The sequence below is a fragment of the Pochonia chlamydosporia genome, chromosome 2 (assembly GCF_001653235.2).
Source record: "Pochonia chlamydosporia 170 chromosome 2, whole genome shotgun sequence".
NCBI classification, from domain to species: domain Eukaryota; kingdom Fungi; phylum Ascomycota; class Sordariomycetes; order Hypocreales; family Clavicipitaceae; genus Pochonia; species Pochonia chlamydosporia.
Genome location: NC_035791.1, coordinates 4,302,029 through 4,321,899, shown reverse-complemented (window position 1 = coordinate 4,321,899; position 19,871 = coordinate 4,302,029). Strand labels below are relative to the sequence as shown.

The following is a 19,871-nucleotide window of genomic DNA, read 5'->3' as shown; positions in this document are numbered from 1 at the left end:
CCTCACAAAAACGTAGACATCCCCCCATCAACAACCACATTCGCACCGCACACAAACCCAGCCAACGGACTCGCCAAAAACACAACCACACTCGCCACCTCCTCCACCGTCCCAAACCTCCTCACAGCAACCGAATCCAAAATCCCCCTCAAAAACTCCGGATTCACCCTCCTCATCCTCTCAAACCGACTCTCCCCCCGAGATCCATCCCCCAACACCAGTCCAGGCGTCTCAATGGCCCCCGGAACCACACAATTAATCCGAACGCCAAGCGGTCCCAACTTCCGCGCATAGTCTTTTGCGAGCGTCGCCTGTGCGCGCTTGAATGTCGTGTATGGGCTTGCGATGGTGTGGTGGCGGGCTTCGAAGCCGGCTGCTGAACTTATGACGACGATTGAGCCTGATGTTTTGGCTAGATGGGGTGTTGAGGTGTCGATGAGGGTGATTAGGCTGAGGATGTCGGCGGTGAAGCTGCTTTGCCAGGCTTCGGGGGTTGCTTCGGTGTTGAATGATGCGGCTGGGTGTGTTAGTTGAGTTTGGGAGGGAACAGGGGAGAGGTTACCGTTTGCGATGACGATGTCGATGCGATTGAATTGGAGGGCTGCGTTTTCGACCCAGGTTTTTACGGAGGAGGGGGATGAGATGTCTACTGCGGTGAAGGACGGGGTGCCGATGTTGGGATTATTTTGGGAGGTGAAGTCGGTGGTGGGTGTTCGGGCGCAGTAGGAGACGTTGGCGCCTTGGTTGAGGAGGAGTTCGACTATGGCTTTGCCGATGCCTTTTGTGCCTCCTGTTTGTATTAGATGGTGTTTTGAGAAAGGGTTTGAGATTGGTATTACCAGTTACGAGGGCATGTTTGCCTTGTAGTTGGGGAGAGAATGAGGACATGATAAGGATGGTGTTATGAGGGTGTTTAATACATGCTAAACGTTGACTTGAGGTACAAGAACTGAAGATATGTAGTACAGACTTTTGGATCTAACATCTTGTCTTTATATATCCTCAGTTACAGGAGTCCAACTTATGGTTGTCCAGTTGAGCCGTGTACCCGATTCTCATATTCCTTTTCAGGCTAGCTAGTTGTCGACTGGCACCTAGCTATGCCAAACTACATCTGATGGAGGGCTAGATGTAGCCGATGAGCTCCTTGTTACATGTTTATATTCTGGCAGATTTGTCATCGCTGGATCTACAAGTCCAAATCTCATTTTCCTATTTAGGAAAGGCAACGCCGTTTGTCTCCACCGGCGCTACGGACTTGGACTCGCGGCTTTCAACCTCAACATTCCCGCGTCAACCGGACATCATTCTTTCACTATGCAAAGCTTTCGAAACGATGATTGACCATGCAGCTCACGTTTCTAAATCTGACAAATGCGCCGAATCTGAACCCCGCTGAGTTGAAAGTCGTCCGGGGTCATGTCACCAAGTCCAATTTTGCGCGGCGGAGGGTGCGTCTTCGTGGAGGGACGAACGAAGCTGATAAGCCATTGGACAAGGAATCACGCGGTGTAGGACCTGAAGCATTGGTAAATAAAAGTTCCGGGGTGCGTGGCAACAATGCGGTATGCGATGGTGAGCTGCCATCTGAGTATGGACTCTTACCCAGGAGCTTGCCTGCACCTGACCGCGAGATACGATTCTGTGGGCAACACACCTTCCCTCTCTGTATCTTGCATGTCACTCATTAACGATAGTGCTCACAAAATACCGACCTCTTGTGTTCCCTACCTCCCTGGAAGGGGAAGAGTCAGATACGCCGCATGCTTCCAAATGGTTCACGCTTATGAGGTCTGAGCAAGCATTGGTAGAGGCATCCATGGCCATTGCTATTGGATGTGGTTCGAATGATTCACCATCACAATTTTCTCAAAAGGGGACAATGCATACTTATCGCGCTGTCAAAATCATCTCCCGGAAACTTAGCCGCGGCTCTTTGGAGCTGACAGACGGTCTGCTCGCGGCAGTGTTCACACTCTCTTACAGTGAGGTACGAGTTGACTCTCCCCAAACACGGCAATATATTAATGATGTAGCTTCTGAGGGATAATCCAGTGGCTCGTGAGTCTCATGTTGCGGGACTCGCTGAAATGGTTAAGCTGAGGTCCGGGCAAAATTCACTGCCCAAGTGGCTGGCAGACTTTCTTGTTCAGTAAGTAACAACGTCCTCGCATGATGTAAGTTGTGACTAAACAAAGCAGCGACTCAATTGGCGCAGTGATAATATCACCAGATGAGTACTGCACAAAAGTTGCTGTTGCGATAGGAACACCAAATAGCGAACTGTACATCCGCAACATGGCCAAGGTATCCAAAATGCTCGCCGAACTACGTGAACTGCTCGACGGATTAGACACATCTCGAAACGCTCGAGTAAAAGCACATATTGGTAGGAGAATCGCAGCGGCGACTCGAGTCATCGACTCTCTTCCCAAGCTGGACAGCTCTTATCTGCAGGCGTTGGAATATGCTCTGCGGCTGTACTTGGCGCTCCTGTGGCCGCCCGCTTCGGACGTGGACACGGAATATTGGCTGCTTGGGTTGAAGGACTCTCTGGGAGTGCCAAAAGTTAGGCTCTGTGCTGCGGTGCACTTGACGGCCTGGCAGCTCTTTGTTGGTGCGGCTTCAGCTGGGGGAGATTTAGAGATGAAGGCCTGGTTTATGGCACGGTTGAAGAGGACATTGGCGTCTATGAGGGTGGATAGTTGGGAGAGGTTGTTGGTGGTGTTTTCGAAAACGTTTATGCCGGACATGAGGCTTCTGGCTGAGTTTGAGGGCGTGTGGAATGAAGTGGTTGATCCGAGTTGACATGGACAGGTTGAGGAGGACACTGGTGTAAACGGATCGGGTCATTTCTTAGCGCGTATATCATCTCTTTAGCAGCGTTGCGAAACATATCGAATTTATTCTCATGACGGACGAGAAAAGCGCAAATACCAAAGCTACTCCCTTGATGCAATATCCCGCCCAGACAAGTGAAAATAAATCTTGTCCCAAACTCCAATCCTTTCCCAGCACCTTACCATAACTCCCGTCGCCATTAATCATGACACATCGTACCCATACTCGAACTATGAAAACGGTGAAAGAATATCCCCCAAATGATACCAATAAAATGTCGGTCGTCGCCGTCGAGCAGCCCAAACTTGAGTAATAAGACTCTTGATCCGATCCTGAAACACACCAGAATAACTTCCAATCGACGAAAAGCTGCGTAGTCTCTGTGCCCTTTCTCCCTCATCTTCGACCTCCAAACACGCCACAATCAGCGATAGGTCCACGCACATGGGCGTCTTTCCCGTGATGTGCACCGTCATATCAATATGACTTAGTATTGTTGACGCCAAAGCAGACGCTGTGCCGTCCTCTGTTCCAAACGGATGCTGTAGTCGATGAATGATAAGCAGGGCAGCCGTCTGCGTCACCTGCGTTTGACACAACATGTGCGAAACCTCCAACGCTGTAAACTTGGTGCAAAAGTCTTCTGGGATATGGGGTTTCCAATCTCTGATCTTGAGCTTGATGTCCTCCAATTTGGTCTGCAAGTCTGATGCATCCGCCACGGCCCCATCTTGCGTTTGGCTCCTTTTCTGCATGTCGACATTGATCACGGCCAGGTCGTATAAATGCGGTAAAAGACCTGTACATAGGCCAACGCAGCCGTCAATCTGGTTCGACGCTGCGGGATGGTCCACCCTCAACGTCGGCATTCTGGTCTTGATTAAGCATTCTGCCGTCTCTGTGAACACGAGACTAGTGAGAAAGGTGAAGTAGGCACTTTCGAAATACTTTTCAGAAATGTAATGCGGCTTGATGAGGCTGAGGGTCTGGTTGCAAATCTCGAGTAATTCCCCGCCGCCGACTTTTAGCACAAAATGGAGGATTTGCCAGCCGAGCATGAGACAGGATGTGATGTCAAGTCGACTTTTGACTTGAAGAGATCGGAGGGTTAGGAGAGCTGATGCGGCGCGCTTGTAACTGTCGTTGACTTGCACCTTGTCGCCGTAGGAGAGGGCAAAGGCTAAGTAGCCGTCTAGCACGATCTGCCGGGAAGATAACAGGTGGTATACTAGCTTTTGTCGATGCCCTTCGTAGAAACTTGGGCCGATGACTAGTTTCTGAGTAAAGTCGTCTTGGTGAACTGCCCGGTCAAGTAGGGCGAGGTCGCTCTGGGAGAGATGCTCAACGGTGGAGAGGACTGTCTTCCATATTGATGCATCTACGGTTGCGGAAGTGAGAGGGCTGGGTATCATGTCCTTGATTAATTCTGCTGGAGAGTCCTCGATGGTATTGGTATGCGTGACAACTTTGGCTTGCTTGACCGGTGGTTGTAGAAACGGTGCTGGTGGACGGCCGGGTCGCTTAATGGGCCGTTTTGACTCGCACATGTGGCCGACGCGAGTGCATCGTTCACATTTGACGGCGCCGGCTGTCCATTCACATCGTTCCTTGACGGCGTAGCATCGATCGCACGATCGAGGAACCTGGGACTCGTGGATCATTGCGTACTCATAGTTTGGTTTGAATCCGTGATGAATGGGGGTTCAAGACTCAAGAGTGTCCCAGACTTGAGTATCTCAGATGGTGATGAAGCTACGTCGGGGGTCGCGGACGCCGTCAACTCACAAGTGGACTTGATTTAACTAGTTACAAGCCCTGGTAAACTCCATTCAATCAAGACATGGATATCCATGTGTGAACCCCAGAGGTATCGGAAGTGGCTTGCCACGACTCATGACCAATCACCATGTTTCCAACTGCACCACTTCTGCATTTAGACTCCATGTGGCCAGGCTACATCATGCTGTTTCAAATGGCTAGCTACTTATTCTGTTATCCAGATTATTTCACGAAAGAATACAGCCTCGTTGTTCGTCAGGTGGACCTCTGTCTAACGACCAAGATGCCCCTGCTTCGGATCTAAAACTTCAATGCAGGCATCGATCAACTATTTTGGCAATTTCCATACACTCCTCATCACGCATTTTCTGGGTAAACACCTGTATCGAGCATGGGGCACCTTCCAAGTTTCCAGGGTTATCTAAGGGATTAACATGCCGATTAGCAAACTCTGCCGCAAGTTTTGGAAGTATAGAAGTGAACATACATTTGGGAGCATTTTGGTAGGCCTTGGTTTCGAATTCCTCGGGAGGATTGGAGCTCCGTGCCTGGTTGAACGGAATCACACAGGCAGGATACTACTACATGGTTAGCTATCAAGTGTTGCTAAAGCCTGTGATTCGGCTTCCGCGCGAAGACCAAGACTTACATCGAGAAAGTTCAACAGCTGTGTGTATGGAGGAATTCCATACTCGTCGTGTTCTACGGCTGTATTCTGAGCAGGCGGCCCAATCACAGCATCCAACTGATGATGCTGCCACAGCTTGCGCCATGCATTGATGATCTCATTCCTCTTGACCGTGAGTCCTGAAAGCCTTGCCAAACCTGGCTTACTGTCCACATCGGCAATGCAGCTCCAATCGAGCTTTGCCATCTCTTCTCTCATTCTGACGCGGGCAGGGATGGGTGCCTCGCCGCCAGCTTCTACGACACGGTCAGCCTTGTCATCAAGGTCCATGAGTGCCCATGCTACTAGAGCTGATTTGGCAACGAGACATTCTTCAGGCTGGAGGAAAACAATCTCGTGACCGTTTGCTTCAAGAAGTTTGATTGCTTCGGCCACTGCTTTCTTGACTGGTGGATGGATGGGGAAGACCGGGTCTTCTGGAACAACTCCAAATCGTAGTTTTTGTTTGATCGTCCCGGCTACTTCACGCCAAGGAAGATCTAGAACAAATGGGTCGAACCGGGCAGGTCGACCGTTAATGGCAGCCTTCATAAAGATTTCAAGGGCGCTCATGCTATTTGCTATCGGGCCGGCACATGGTGTAATAGTTCGAAGACTGCCGCTGGCACAGGATTGCTGCCCGGAGTAGGGTATTCGATCTGCAGAAGGACGAAAGGCATACGTTCCGCAGCATAGTGAAGGAATTCGCACAGAGCCTAGGGGAAAAAGTCAACATTTTCTGCACCTTATTGCTGCATTGTACAAGAAATAACTCTACCGGCAAGGTCCGTTCCAACTCCGAGGGGAGATCCTCGAAACGCAACAAGTGCAGACTCTCCACCACTTGAGCCACCAGCCGTCAAACTAGTGTTCCAAGGATTTAACGTACGACCGAAGATGTAGTTGTGGGAATCGGCGGCCTTGTACAAGAGTTAGCACGTAGAGCTTGGTAAGTACCACGTCGTGTACTTTACCATCATGGTCTGTGGAATATTGGTCTTGCAGTAAAGCACTGCCCCAAGCTCGGTGAGAAGCTCTACAAGGGCAGAGTTTGTTGTTGAGACATGCTTGGAATAAGCAAGAAGGCCCAATGTAGCTGGAATCCCGTCAACCTGAAAGCATTCTTTGAGGCTGATGGGTAATCCATGCAGTGGACCGATAGGTTTGCCTTGCGCTCGCCGAGCGTCCAAAGAACGAGCTCTGTCTAGGGCTTTATCGAAGAATATCTCCGTCAAGCAGTTTGTCTGCAACGGAGGCAAATGTTGTTAGCAGCTATGATATGACAGTGTCTGCTTTTACTGTGTTCCAACTTACAGCCTGATGAGCAATTGCTGCTCGTTTTGCGAATGCCGTAGTTACCTCCAAGGAGGTCAAACTACCCTTGGCCAAGCCTGATAGCAGTTCATCAATGCTGTAGGATTCTGAAATCGCTAGCTCTCGCTCGCTGAGAATGCCAGATTTTCGAGGAAGATCTAGCTCTATCAGGTTATTCTTGGATGTTTCTGGCGGAAGTTTCAGGCCAGAAAGAAGAGAAGGGTCAAGCTTCCAAGCCACTGGAATTGCCTTGTCATTTTGGAACCGTCTTTCATGAAGCGTCTTGACCCCGTTAGAGAGACCGTTGGCAACTGAGTTTACAGTCATCTTGTAGTATCGCAATATGTATAAGAGAACACAAGTGAAGGATAACTTGCAAGTTTAATGATTGAAAGCAAGAGTGAAGAAAACTGTAACCGTGATTATTTATAGCTCCTGCTTTTACAGGTACATCCTCAGTATGTCCGGCCGGAACACACTGCAGCCAGGGATGAGAAATCCGGGGATACCTCCACATTTCCTCCCCGCCAACCCGGAAACTTTCCGGGCAAGGATTAAGACCGGTAGGTTTAGACATACAAATGGGCAAATGTGGCGGCCGATCGATAGTTCTTGAGACCATAGGGGTTCGGCAAGCCCTTGGCAGGTCTCAGATGCAGACTTGCCAGTGCAGACGGCATGGCATAAGCGGCGGAAGAATGAACCATTCAACGCCATCGGCAAAGGCACAAAGATAACCGACTTAGAATGCCACATTTGGCCTTTATGATGTATCACAAGTGCAGACCAGCCACGTAGTGCCCCGAACAGGGAGAGAAGAGGGTCTGGATTCTATTTTGCGAATCGAAAGAAATTTGGGGCGAGGCCGTCGTTTCATCGACATTGGGACGTGGGAATGGTCAAATGAGAGGAATTTTATGTTGAGTACTAGAATAGCCTGAAAAAAAGTGGCAATAAAGTAAACAATTATAACTAGGTTAAAGCTGAATACACAACTTCTGGTATTCAAGAATTTGAACTATCGTGACCACCCAAAAGGGTCAAGATTGCAAACTACCCCGATAACTCATAAATATCTCTGGCGCAGTCTATATCCAATAGATCTCTTATGTTGCCCTATGAGATGGCTGCCGAAGGGAATGATGACGATACTTTTTAATCGTCATAATACGCGCCCGTTTACCCCATCGCAAAAGCGGAAGCGGAGCCAAAAGTATGACAAAAGACAGAACGCCAATCAAGATGAACATGTTCTGCAGACCCATCCCATCAAGCCATGGGCTCAAACAAAACAAGATGACGACGGCGATGCCGTTGCGGGCAAACACAACAATGACTAACGCGTCACCAATGATCTAAGTTTGTCAGCAAGATTAGAAACAGAACTTTGCGGAAGAAATAGCTGGCCGGCTTACATTTGGGTAACAGTCTTGCAGATATGCAAGAGCAATGTCCAGAGAAAGTGTGAAGCCAGCTGCAAAGATGGCTATGCCAATTGTTAAAACACCCCAGTGTGCGTTCTGTACTCAGCGTGTTAGTTACACAGCAAAAGAGTTGTCAAAGATAGCAGAGGGGGGAACGTACATGAGCGATTCCTATTCCAAACATGAAAACACCAGCAGAGACAAGCACTGCTCCCGGAAGGGCCAGCCACAATCGCATTTCCGGTTCGTATATGCCTCCGTTTCGCTTGGCCAGTTTTACAATCCATTTATCGCTGAGAGGAGCAGCCATCAAGCCGGAGATGAGCTGCCCAACAAACGGGGCCACGTTAATAAGCCCTATTGCGCTTGGGCTAAAGTTGTAGGGAGGGTAGATCATATTTGTCGTGGCAATAGATATGATCACTGCCATCCACGACATTACTGACCCAAATGTTATTGCGGTATATGCCACCGCGGGAAACTGAAAAACAATTTTGAACGGAGCCAGGAAGTGATGCTTGATAGGTCCTTCAGTGTAAGTGACAAGTGCCAGGCGTTTCCGTAGAGGTTTTGAAGATCTGGTGCGGTGACTAGTAAAGGGGCGAGATACTGTTTTGAGCAGCACTGCCCCGATGGACGCTGACTTTCCAAGAGCATTTGCCTCTTCTAACCTGTCTTCGGCTGGCTCATCCTTTCCCTGTGAGGATGAGGAAGCGGCAACCACGCCGTCAGCAGTAGCGACAAATGTGGTTTCTTCGAAGAAGAAGAGAACGAGAATAAGCGTCACTCCGATAAAGATAGCGCACCACCACCACATCCATCTCCATCCTTGCGATTGTATAATGTAGCCAGCTGCCACTGGGCCGAGATAGGCACCTATGCCTTGAGTGAACAAGAAGATGCCATTCGTGGTAGCGTATTGGTGCACGAAGAACAAGTCCACGATAGTGATCTGTACAATCGTCTCGCTTATTGCACCTCCTAGGCCCCCGAGTAAACTGGAGACTATGTATTCACCCTTGGACGTCATGCGTGCAGCCCATATGGCAGCGGCGAGTTGCACCGCAATGCTAATCAGGTAAATTGGTCGCCGGCCATAGCGATATGTGAACGGGATGAGGAATACACATCCGATAGCCAGTCCAGCGTAGTTTACGGCTGCGGCTATATTGGAAAGTTGGAATGTTATGCCTAGGTCCTCCACAAGCTGTCCGTATGCCACTGGGGGAACATCGAGGACAACAAAGGTGAAGAGGACGTAGCTGAGGACGAGGCCGAAATTTACACATTTCCGAAGTGCGGACCAGTTCTGTCAACATTTCACGATTAGAAGGTTTTTGGATAAGAGAGGAATTGGAATGTGACTTGAATATAGGCTTACAAGAGGATCTTCTGGGTCGTCAGTCGGCTGAGGCTGGTACACCACAGAGCCAGTTTGCTCTAAGAAGGAGAGTTAGCATTGAGGCATCTTTTCTGATATTGGAATGCAAGTCATTCATACCTGAGCTGAGTACTACTGTACCAGGCGGGTCATGATGCTCGGTCGACATCGCGAATCAATGTGCAGGTGTTTGTAATGGACTATGCTTTTGAGAGATGATTGTCCCTGCACACATAGACCCAGGCTAGGTCTCAACCTGGATATAAATCAGTATTTGACGTTCTCACATCCCTAAGCCACCTCACGCCCGAAGATCTCTACCCCACAAGCTATCGTGGGCAACCCGCATGGCTTTGCATGTTGAAGTCTGGGGAAATTCAACATGAGACAGATATGAAGTGACTGTTCTCTATCATGGTTATATTTTCCTGGAGAGTCCGAAACGCCACAAACTCCAATAGCGTTGGCGTCTTGATCGAGACTTTTCCAAAATGAGCAGAAAGTGGAATCCTCCGGTAACCCTCCGGGCCGGGGTCTAGACAACCGGGGCAATGTCAATCCAGATATTGAGGCTTTGCATATATTCTCAAGGGGTCGTGTAAAGATTGGTTTGGCATCATGCAGTGAAACCTTGACATCCGATCCGAAGATAAGTCGAATCCGAAGACGATGTAATGTTATCGCTGTCTTCGGGCTGCCACATTGATATCCTGGTTGACTTTGAAGCTCGAAAACCTCCAGCTTCCGGTTGTTGAACGCACCCCGCGGCGACCGTGTACAAAATACAAACTGTATATCATGCTTACCATCTTGATAGAGAGCAGTCTTTCTTAAGGGCTTCCTTGATCAAGTGGCATATTATTGACCTTTATCAACAATCTACACGGTGCTAGCCATACATGACACTAGCATACACACTCAACGCAAGATGGACGAACTGAGAGCGACTGTCAGGGAGCGCATGCTGCTTCCTCCAGGACTACCAAACCCGAATCCAACAAAAGCAGCTTGGCAAGATCCTCCTCATCCAACTGTGGCAGATGAACAATCACCAATCCTACCGGAAACTGCGGACATTATCGTAATTGGGTCAGGCATCACAGGCTGCGCTGTTTCTCATACCCTCTTGAGCGACCAGTCCGTTCCAAACCTTAGAGTCACTGTTTTGGAAGCACGGCAGACTTGCAGCGGCGCAACGGGTCGCAACGGAGGGCATTTGATCTCAGATTGTTCATCACTGGTTCCGAGATTGGTCCCGGAACTGGGAGAGGCAGAGGCTTTAAAGATTGCGAAATTCAGCGAAGCAAACATCTTGCGTCTGAAAAATCTGATCTCTGAGCTGGGAGAGACGGATCGTGCATCTGTGGAACTGAGAGATGTGGTTGGCAGTGCTGTGTTTGAAGATACAGACATGTTTTCTGAAGCTCAAGCTGGTCTTGGAGCACTGCACCAAGTTTGTCCAGAGAGCTCGATTATGCATAAAGTTATACCGACGTCGGATGCATATGAGGTACGGAAAATGGATTGAGGACTGGTGAAATGGAAGCATTGTTAATTGATCTTAGAAATATCGCTACGGATGCAAAGTCGCTGGTGCTGTGGAACAGCGAGGCGCTGCCGCGTTATGGCCCTACAAATTCATCACATCATTATTTCGAAAGATGCTGCACGAGTATCCTGAAAGATTCACACTCGAAACATCTACTGCCGCCAAATCTATAGACTATACAAACGGAGAACCATTTCCCTACCACATCACCACAAGTAGGGGAGTGATTCGGGCCAATAAAGTCATTCACTGTACCAATGGATTTGCAGGACATCTGCTTCCTAACCTCATAGGAACAATCTACCCGTCTCGAGGAACAATGTCTTCTCAAAAACCCGGCCCGTCATTTCCAAATCTGGGTGGCGAGGCATCGTGGACGCATTTCTCAAGGGCTAGCTATGATTCTAAAACGGGCGTATTTGGCACTGGACTATATTATGCACAGCAAAACGAACAGACTGGTGACATATTCATTGGAGGTGAGCGGCAGCGAGTTGCCGATTTACTCTCCAGTGACGATTCCATCGTGGCAAGCGAGGCACGGGACAACCTGTGTGCAATTCTGCCAAAGATTTTTCGGGTGGTAGAGCCCGTCGGCGAGCAAAGAGTTTGGTCAGGTATCATGGGCTTCACGTCTGATGGGTTACCTTTAGTGGGTAAGCTGCCGTCCGAAATTACACGCCGTGATGGTGATGGAGAGTGGATTGCAGCAGGATTCAACGGCCATGGCATGGACAAGTGCTGGCTCACAGGGGAAGCGGTGGCTCGAATGGTATTAGGCAAGGAGTCGTCTGAGTTCCCTGACGCTTTTCTTCTCAGAAGCGAGAGGCTTGATAGATGTGGTGCGGATCAGAGTGCGGATGGGTTCATGAGTATGCTGGGGCCTTGAATGGTTGGATTCACATGAATCTAGTTGGTTGTTAATTACAGGCTCATGAGATCAAGTCCAGCTAGGTCTAATGGTACTAGGTCACCTCGACTTGCTGAGACCTCATTTCCTATCGCCAGTATTAATTAGTGTATAATTGTACAAGCTTAGTTGTGAGTGTCTATCCTCTATATCCGAGACGGTACAAGTATATCATGATAATCCCACATAAATTTGCTCAAATTCCGCATCCAAGTCATTCACCCGCACAAGCTCAGGATCCGGTCTCTCAGCAGTCGGTATATATCGTCCCATCATGAACCGTCCCCTCCCATTATCGATGAACCTCCTTTGACCGCAGATTTCTCTCCAAGTACCGTCTTTTTGGTACTCTGAAAATGTCTGTGCATTAATCATCAAGTGGTCCAGCCACCTCTGGTCACGATGGCTCTGGCTGGTAATGCCAGCCGATCGTGCATTGTCCTCTCGCGATGTACGAGCGCTTCTCTCGAGAGCCTCTCGACATTGATGTAGAGCAAGTGGCAGTGGCACAAGTTCCGATGGCGTCGCCCAGTCGTCGCCGGTAGTGTCGACGTGTATGACGGGTTCCTGCTCCTGGTCGATGAGTCGTAGCTTGCACCGTCGAGCTGGCTGCTTAAATGCCTCGTGTCCCTCGCCTACTTGCCGCGGCCAGTTGCTATCTGACGAATCTGGCAATACGATGGACACCGTTTTGAGTTCGCTCATAATGTCTATCAGCGTGCTGATGACGTGGTGGTTGTGTCGAAACCCCCATTGCAGTTCTATCGCCAAAGATTTGACCTTGCACAGCTCTGGAATCTCAGACGCCATGGAGCAGAGTTCTTCAATATTCTCGCTGCCCCAGTACATGGTATCAATATCTGGGCGGAAGTGGCGAAAGGGAACCGGGCATCCTGCCACAGAAGAGGCGCGGAATCTGACTCGACTCCTGTGTGAGTTTTGGACGAATGCGCGAGCTTCACGACACACATGCATCAAGGAGGGAAAGCCTGTGTCGACGACAAACGGCCGGCTTGGTAATGAGGCTTCTGGCGAGCTTTCTATTCCCTCGTACTTCGCGTGCAAGTAAACAGGCCACATTGCACAGACTTCTGGCTCGTCTGCTGGAAGGCAAAACTGCCAAACCTCTTCCCTAATTTCTGGAGGCAGACTTCCGAATTTGGGGAATGCCATGGCGGTTGGTGACCGATGTGACGAGCATCTAGAGGAAATTATGGAGATGAATAAAACACATCCTGCTCATGGCAAAGTCGACAGGATGGCATTTGGCATGTATATGGTCGGGCCCTTTGGGCATGAGCGTGATTTCGCCATCGATGACCTCCGGGGTGGTTTGTGTGTCATCTGAGCGGAGATGGCCGAGTCAAGTCGAGTCTGGTCCGAGTGCCGGACATCAATTTCGGTCAATGTTCAACGTCAGGAGATGGATCCACATGAGCAGCCGCCACATTTGGAATCGTAGCACACGTGGTGAACCAGATCCTTCCCCGGGGTGGCGGAGGTCTAGAGATGCTGTATGTCGCGTTGTGAAGCATTGTGTATTGTGACGGATTGTTGTCAATGTAATTGAGTGCCTAGGTACTTCAATGTTGGATGCAGGCAAATACTTCTCACCACAGACCGCACCTAGGTACCTAGAAGCCGAGGCGGAAGGAGGCACTGGCCTCTTGCCATTCCTGCACTACACCCACGATGGTTCCTTCCGCCAACTGGGCAAAACAGCGCCGACCAGGCAGGCAGGCTTTTTTATCTATCCCGAGACTGGGTATTTCTTCTCCCTTCTTCTTCATTTTTCTATTTACCCAAAGTTCCAAACAAGCTTTTTACAATATTCATTTGCAAACGTCATTATGCAGTACGTGTAGTCAACTAGCGTCCTATGGCTTCCCACACTCTATGACGGACAAAAAAGCCTGTCTGGTTGTTTCTTTTCTCTGCTTCCACTTTTCCTCCTCATCCAAAGCCATCAGACAACTATTCCAATACTCTTTTGGAAATATCACCATGTTGTACGTGTGATCTAGTATTATTTCATGACTTCCAACACGAAATTGCTAAACATTTGGTGTAGACAAGAATTTCTTCTTAATTGTATGGCAACTGTATGGGGAGCACCAAACATTGAACCCAAGCAACAGTAGTGCATGTTTCTCGACTTCCCAATGACAGCAAAAAATCGAACTACCCAAGACGCCTTCCACTAACTCCTCGACTACAACGCCATAAGCAAAACTTGCTTCTTTATACAACGAGAAATCTACTTGCAATGTCGTCCCAATTTGTGCCATATCAATTCAAATGTCGTCATTCCCATCCTCCCACAACCACAATGACCGATTGTGGGGTAGCTCAACGGGCGCGGCGCAGACCGAAGCCGATTTAACATAATCTTACCAAACACACGAACCAAGAGAGCCAAGCCAGGGTCCAATTACACCATCCACCAAGTGGATATGTCGATAAGCTAGCATAAAAAAAAAATCTACTTCAGCCCTCGTAAGTTCGTGAAACCTCGGATGTGATCCCGTCGTTGTCTCACTTGTGAACATTTCATTCGCTGTTCTTACAGGAGCAGCTTGCTTGCTTGCTTGCTTTTGAGAGTCTGGCGTTGTCGGACGAAACATCCATGGCGTGACTTGTTTGACCTTCAGTTTTTGCCTCTATTTTCACCACAAAGGTCAGGGTGCAGCTTGCACGGGCGAGTCCGTCTGATCGCAACATTATTCCAACATGGCGATCAAAAACTTCCTGTCACGCGCAAAGGGCAACAAGAGCAATGACGACAGCAATGCCACCATGCCACCGGGGTTTGTTCCCGTCAGCGGAAATACCAATGCCAAGGGCCTTGGACCAACAGCCACATCTCAGCCAACCGAAGGCGCGGCCAACGGCCTCTTCTCAACCAACGTTGAGCAGCAAACTCATCTCGATGGAGTGACCAGGACGACCTCAGGACCGCCTTTTGGATACGATGACGACCACGAGGGCGATCTCGTCACTGCCAATGAGGGCCGTGATCTGAAGCGTGGGCTCGCTGAGCGCCATTTGTCTATGCTGGGTATCGCAGGCGCAATTGGAACTGGTCTCTTTCTTGGTCTGGGCGGCGCTGTGCAGCGAGGAGGACCGCTCGGCGCTCTACTAGGATATGCAACGATCGGAATCGTCGTCTGCGCTGTTCAATTCGCCCTGGGAGAAGTCGCGGCACTGCTTCCCGTCACTGGCGCCTTTGTTCGACATGCAGAGTTCCTAGTTGATCCAGCTTGGGGATTTGCCATCGGTTGGAACTTGGTATATGGTAACATCTTGTCGATTCCCTCGGAAATCACTGCCATTTGCGTCCTATTCGAGTTCTGGACCGACATCAACCCGTCTGTTTGGATCATCACCTTCATCATCCTCACCTTCATTATTGGCATCGCATTCGTCCAAGTCTTTGGTGAGGTCGAATTCTTCTTTGCCGTTCTCAAGATTCTCCTGGTTGTATTCCTCATCATTCTCGGCCTAGTTATCGACCTCGGTGGCGTCAAGGGAACACCACCCATCTACTTCAAGTACTGGAAGAATCCAGGACCCTTTGTCGAATACATCGCCACCGGGAACTGGGGCAAGTTCCTCGGATACTGGAGCGTCATGACTGGCGCAGTATTCTCCTTTGCAGGTGTTGAGTCGATTGCCATGGCCGGTGCAGAGACGAAGAACCCCCGTAAAGCTATCCCCGCCGCATGCAAAAACGTCTTTATCCGCATTGTCTTGTTCTACATGCTGGCTATTCTGATTGTCGGTATGCTCGTATCCAGCGACGATAGCAGACTCAACAATGAGAGCGGTGACGCTACGCAGAGTCCCTTCGTGATTGCGGCTTCTGCGGCAGGCATTCCCGCTATTCCGTCTGTCGTCAATGCCATCGTTATTACTTCGGCTTGGTCTTCGTCAAATCAGAGTCTTTTGGCTGGGACTCGTGTTCTGTATGGTTTGGCTGTCAAGAAGCAAGCGCCTAAGATTTTCTTGAGGACAACCTCCTGGGGTGTGCCGTACGTGTGCGTCTTTGTCTTCATTTTTTTCAGCTTCCTCAGCTTCATGAGTCTGTCGAATGATGCTATTACAGTGTTTTGGTGGTTGGTGAATTTGACGGCCGCGGGTGTCTTGGTTTCGTGGATTTCCATTCTTATCAACCATATTCGGTTACGTTTGGCGATGAAGAAGCAAGCCATTCCAATTACTAGGTTGCCGTGGTGGAACTCGTGGACTCGTATGTTCTTCCTGGCTTTGAACAATAAACCCCCTCCCCCCTTTGTCGCGAGAACTAACACACTTGCAGTGTATTCTTCCTACTTTGCACTTTTCATGTGTTGCATCATTCTCCTAACAGGTGGCTTCGCCGTCTTCACCAAGGGCAACTGGAACGCCAGCAATTTCGTCTCTGCATATCTGTAGGTTTCTCACCCCCAAACTCACCGGGTTACATCTCTGACGCCTCGTAGGGACATACCGCTTGTGTTGGCTGCGTATATCATCTGGAAATTTGTCAAGAAGACAAAGATCGTCGCGCTGGCGGACATTCCCTTACACCGAGCATTTGAGCGAGCGGATCAGAAGTATGAATCTTTGGAATAATAGAAAGCGACGAAATCGCACATGATGACGAATCTTACGCATACGATTTAGCATAGACCGTTTTATTTATAATATTAAAGTAGAGTTCAACTTTACCCTTGGTATTCAACCTGCCAACATGTACTCAACCCGTCTAGCTCCCCTTTGCATTCTGCTTCTCAATTCGTTCCAAGGTGTCCATGGTGTGATCCCAGACCTGTTTACTCAATCCCTCCTTACGAACTTTCTCATAGCTGATTTTATCGCTGGCATCACCCCTCTGTCCAACAGTGTATGCTCCACCACCTGGTTCTGCCTTGGAACTACTTGCAATATGTACCCCATTCATTAGCCGCTTGCTATCCTTTATCTGTCCCTTTGCCGGATATCTCGAAGTAGCAAGGTAAACTGTCACGTCGCCACAAACCTGGGGAGACGTCATGTACAGTTTGGCGAGAGGCTTGAACAACCACCACAGCACCCTAAACCAGCCTGGCATCTCTGGACTGTAAAACGTAGGTCCATCAACGAGGCCTGGGTATATATGTGTCAGACTGAGCTTGCCGGCATACTTCTCAGCAAGTTCTTCAAAAAGGAAAGTCTTCATGAAAGTAGTATGCTTGCGCACGCTGGTTACGCCGTAGGTAGAATCTGGCGGACAGCCAATGGGCAAGTCGCCCGGGCGGGTGCCGTCTTCAAAACCACCTGCGTAGACTGAGATGACGTGACCTGGCACAGTGGACGCAGTAAGTAGTGGCATTAGTTGCATGATGAATCGTATGCGGGAGTAGTATGTCGTGGATATGAAAGCGTCGAGCCCTTCTTTGGTAGCTATATGAGTGTGAACATGCGTTCACCTTGAGACATATGACTGATGGCCAAAACGTACTAGTTCGTTCCTTTAGTATGGGATAACAGTGCGTCATGTACAACAGGTCAAGACGAGCAGGGCCACCATGGAACGGCGCCTCCGTTTCCTGTTTGATGATTTCCGCGCAGCAGTTATCAACTTCGCTGATCAAAGCCAGATCCGTGGCCTGTACAAAACGCCATTCGGAGCCTGGACTAATCTCGCGGCCTTCAGAGATTACTTTTTGGCCTCTTTCGGCATTGCGACCGACAATGTAGACGCGTAATTTGGATCCGTGTTTGGAAAAGACTGTTGCTAGACTTTTGGCGATGTAGGAGCCGATGCCGGTTGTTCCTCCTGGTATGGCGGCAACTACCGGCGGGCCATTCGGTAAGTCTGCTATTGCAGATTGGATGATGCTGATGGATGGCATTGAATCGGAAGATATAAGAATGAATGTTTTTGATGGGTTTAAAGGAGACCTTGGTTTAGAATGGTTTGAGAAGACGACGGACGCAGTTCATTAAACTATATACTGGGAAGGATTTACAGTCTGGATTTAACGACATCGGTGTCCGTTAATAGGCCGACAAGGTTCAAGTTCAATTTATTGTGAGTCAAGTCGCTACTTAGGTACGATTGTGTCATACAGCGGAGTTATCATCTTGTGGCGTTGTTGGACGAATTGCAAAAGTCTGAATACGAAAATGGGTTAGTGCCAATTGTGAATCTAGATCTCACATCCGATGTTTTGACCCATATACATGTCATCCAATTGTGAGACCTTGAATACGAAAATAGGTTAGCTTTCAAAATCAGTAGGATATCATTCGAAATCACTAAACATGGCCATGAGACCTAAAGTCGTGAAACGGCAGAACATCGACACAGTCGCCACCGAAGTGCGTCGGGATTGCTCGTGGGTTTCCCGATTCCTGATCGGAGATCAAAGGCAAACTCAATTGCGAAATATCAGGACAATGTAATAAATAGATAGTTAAGTAGAAAAAGGATTCATACTATTTCCACAGTCTTATCTCTAGATATGTCAAACGACACAAATTGGCTACCTGTTTCTCCAGTCTCTTCCTCCCAATTCCATTAGCTCCAAGTATTTTGCCTGAAAATGTTTCTCGAGACATTTACCACCCTTCTGGCAGTTTCAAGAACTACCAACTTTGCAGCACGATTTACCGGTGTGCGCAAGTTTCTGCCCGCGCTCTCTCCGAAACGGTTCGGTCTTGTCGGGGCCATCGACCCAGATGTTATTGCGCGCCAAATGGATGCATGCACATCCTTCAACGACGTAACCTGGGTGGAATTCTGGAAAGCTGTGGCCTTTGAACAAGTTGCAATTCTGGACGGCGAACTAAAAAAGTTTGGACTCGGGGGCGTTGGATCCTGGCTAGAAAACCAGTCAACCGAGAGACCTCAGCCAGACATCACCACTTTCTTAAGCCGTGGTCACAAAGTCTTTACGCACACCCCCATCGGAAGCTACGCTGATATAGATGAGCTCACGAAAGGCGAACCCACCGAGGTGTGCAGCAGCATCATAGGTGTAGGCGCTGCATTGAAAGCCTGTTCATACCTGTTTCTCGCTGCCTGGCCAGGACGGACCCCGAAGCGTACAGATACGTATCATACACTGAACAAGTTATTCGACTTACTTCTTGACTCTATTGCGCCTAGACTCAACCTCGTGGTGGAGCGATATATTCTCAAATCTGAAGGTGAAGCCATCACTATTTACGGGCTGCTTCCAAAGCCATTAATTGGAGCAGAGACTCGCGGTATGCCTGCCGTGCTAGTTTCCAATGGTCTTGAAGGCACAAATGTCGAATCTATAATGCCGTTCTTGCGCAGCGCTCATCATGACGCTGCGGGCCTCTTCTTCATGGAAATGCCAGGCACATATGCCTACAAGAATCCAATGAAGGCGGGAGTCTCGGAAAAGATATACTCTGATGCAATCTCGTACATTGAATCACATTGGCATATTGATGGCGATAGGATTGGTATGATGGGCCTCAGTTTCGGAGGCAACTGGACTACACGCATGGCAATATGTGAGCCTCGTCTCAAAGCTGTTGTGGTCAATGGTGCGCCATTACGAAGGTCTCTTGGAATGTCGGGATCCTATGGTATGCCACAGATTATGTTGGAGGCGCTGGCGAACACGACGGGGGCAAAGACATCGCTTGCTATGGCTTCCAGTCTTCAAGCTTTGGCCCCAAAACGAGATGATATCCGGAGAATAAAGTGTCCCGTGTTGGCAGTCAATGGGGAGACGGACACGCTTGTATCGACACAGGACACTGTTGACTTGGCTGAGATGGCTCCCGTCTCCCAGCTTAAACTCTATGAGGGGGATGATCACTGCGCAATGTCGCATGTAGGAGAATGGATTCAACTGTCGATGGAGTGGATGCAGAAGCATGTTGTACTTGCAAGAGATTAAACTTTTGCGAATGAGATAGTATAGGTTGAGTACGTCATGTCTAGCATGAAACACTCTGAAATGTTTAAATTATACAGATTTTATATACTTGGCTATTTCATG

General features: G+C 49.0%; 9 protein-coding genes across 9 annotated transcripts; 4 read left to right on the top strand and 5 right to left on the bottom strand.

Moving 5' to 3' along the window:
* Positions 1 to 2: 2 nt before the first annotated feature.
* Positions 3 to 888, bottom strand: VFPPC_03380 (NAD(P)-binding domain-containing protein; the record flags this gene model as incomplete). Its single annotated transcript, XM_018282889.1, has 3 exons — positions 3 to 517; positions 563 to 790; positions 840 to 888. The coding sequence occupies 3 exons, from the start codon at positions 886 to 888 to the stop codon at positions 3 to 5; spliced, it is 792 nt and encodes a 263-aa protein (XP_018147547.1).
* A 458-nt stretch (positions 889 to 1,346) lies between these two features.
* Positions 1,347 to 2,808, top strand: VFPPC_13456 (fungal specific transcription factor domain-containing protein; the record flags this gene model as incomplete). The annotated part of the gene is made up of 4 exons (XM_018291233.1): positions 1,347 to 1,644; positions 1,698 to 1,990; positions 2,037 to 2,152; positions 2,202 to 2,808. 4 exons carry the CDS (start codon positions 1,347 to 1,349, stop codon positions 2,806 to 2,808), a joined length of 1,314 nt encoding a protein of 437 aa, XP_018147546.1.
* A 263-nt stretch (positions 2,809 to 3,071) lies between these two features.
* VFPPC_03379 (fungal transcriptional regulatory protein) lies at positions 3,072 to 4,502 on the bottom strand (the record flags this gene model as incomplete). Its single annotated transcript, XM_018282888.1, has 1 exon — positions 3,072 to 4,502. The coding sequence occupies one exon, from the start codon at positions 4,500 to 4,502 to the stop codon at positions 3,072 to 3,074; it is 1,431 nt and encodes a 476-aa protein (XP_018147545.1).
* Positions 4,503 to 4,928: 426 nt separating this feature from the next.
* VFPPC_13455 (fatty-acid amide hydrolase) lies at positions 4,929 to 6,928 on the bottom strand (the record flags this gene model as incomplete). Its single annotated transcript, XM_018291232.1, has 6 exons — positions 4,929 to 5,041; positions 5,108 to 5,198; positions 5,270 to 6,003; positions 6,066 to 6,207; positions 6,262 to 6,531; positions 6,602 to 6,928. 6 exons carry the CDS (start codon positions 6,926 to 6,928, stop codon positions 4,929 to 4,931), a joined length of 1,677 nt encoding a protein of 558 aa, XP_018147544.1.
* A 3,406-nt stretch (positions 6,929 to 10,334) lies between these two features.
* Positions 10,335 to 11,844, top strand: VFPPC_03378 (FAD dependent oxidoreductase superfamily protein; the record flags this gene model as incomplete). The annotated part of the gene is made up of 2 exons (XM_018282887.1): positions 10,335 to 10,916; positions 10,972 to 11,844. The coding sequence occupies 2 exons, from the start codon at positions 10,335 to 10,337 to the stop codon at positions 11,842 to 11,844; spliced, it is 1,455 nt and encodes a 484-aa protein (XP_018147542.1).
* Positions 11,845 to 12,036: 192 nt separating this feature from the next.
* VFPPC_15641 (hypothetical protein) lies at positions 12,037 to 13,038 on the bottom strand (the record flags this gene model as incomplete). The annotated part of the gene is made up of 1 exon (XM_018293394.1): positions 12,037 to 13,038. The coding sequence occupies one exon, from the start codon at positions 13,036 to 13,038 to the stop codon at positions 12,037 to 12,039; it is 1,002 nt and encodes a 333-aa protein (XP_018147541.1).
* Positions 13,039 to 14,595: 1,557 nt separating this feature from the next.
* On the top strand, positions 14,596 to 16,479 carry VFPPC_03377 (arginine permease; the record flags this gene model as incomplete). Its single annotated transcript, XM_018282886.1, has 3 exons — positions 14,596 to 16,114; positions 16,184 to 16,295; positions 16,347 to 16,479. The coding sequence occupies 3 exons, from the start codon at positions 14,596 to 14,598 to the stop codon at positions 16,477 to 16,479; spliced, it is 1,764 nt and encodes a 587-aa protein (XP_018147540.1).
* Positions 16,480 to 16,612: 133 nt separating this feature from the next.
* Positions 16,613 to 17,741, bottom strand: VFPPC_03376 (short-chain dehydrogenase; the record flags this gene model as incomplete). The annotated part of the gene is made up of 2 exons (XM_018282885.1): positions 16,613 to 17,289; positions 17,348 to 17,741. The coding sequence occupies 2 exons, from the start codon at positions 17,739 to 17,741 to the stop codon at positions 16,613 to 16,615; spliced, it is 1,071 nt and encodes a 356-aa protein (XP_018147539.1).
* Positions 17,742 to 18,434: 693 nt separating this feature from the next.
* Positions 18,435 to 19,769, top strand: VFPPC_03375 (alpha/beta hydrolase family domain-containing protein; the record flags this gene model as incomplete). The annotated part of the gene is made up of 1 exon (XM_018282884.1): positions 18,435 to 19,769. One exon carries the CDS (start codon positions 18,435 to 18,437, stop codon positions 19,767 to 19,769), a length of 1,335 nt encoding a protein of 444 aa, XP_018147538.1.
* Between the last annotated feature and the right edge of the window lie 102 nt (positions 19,770 to 19,871).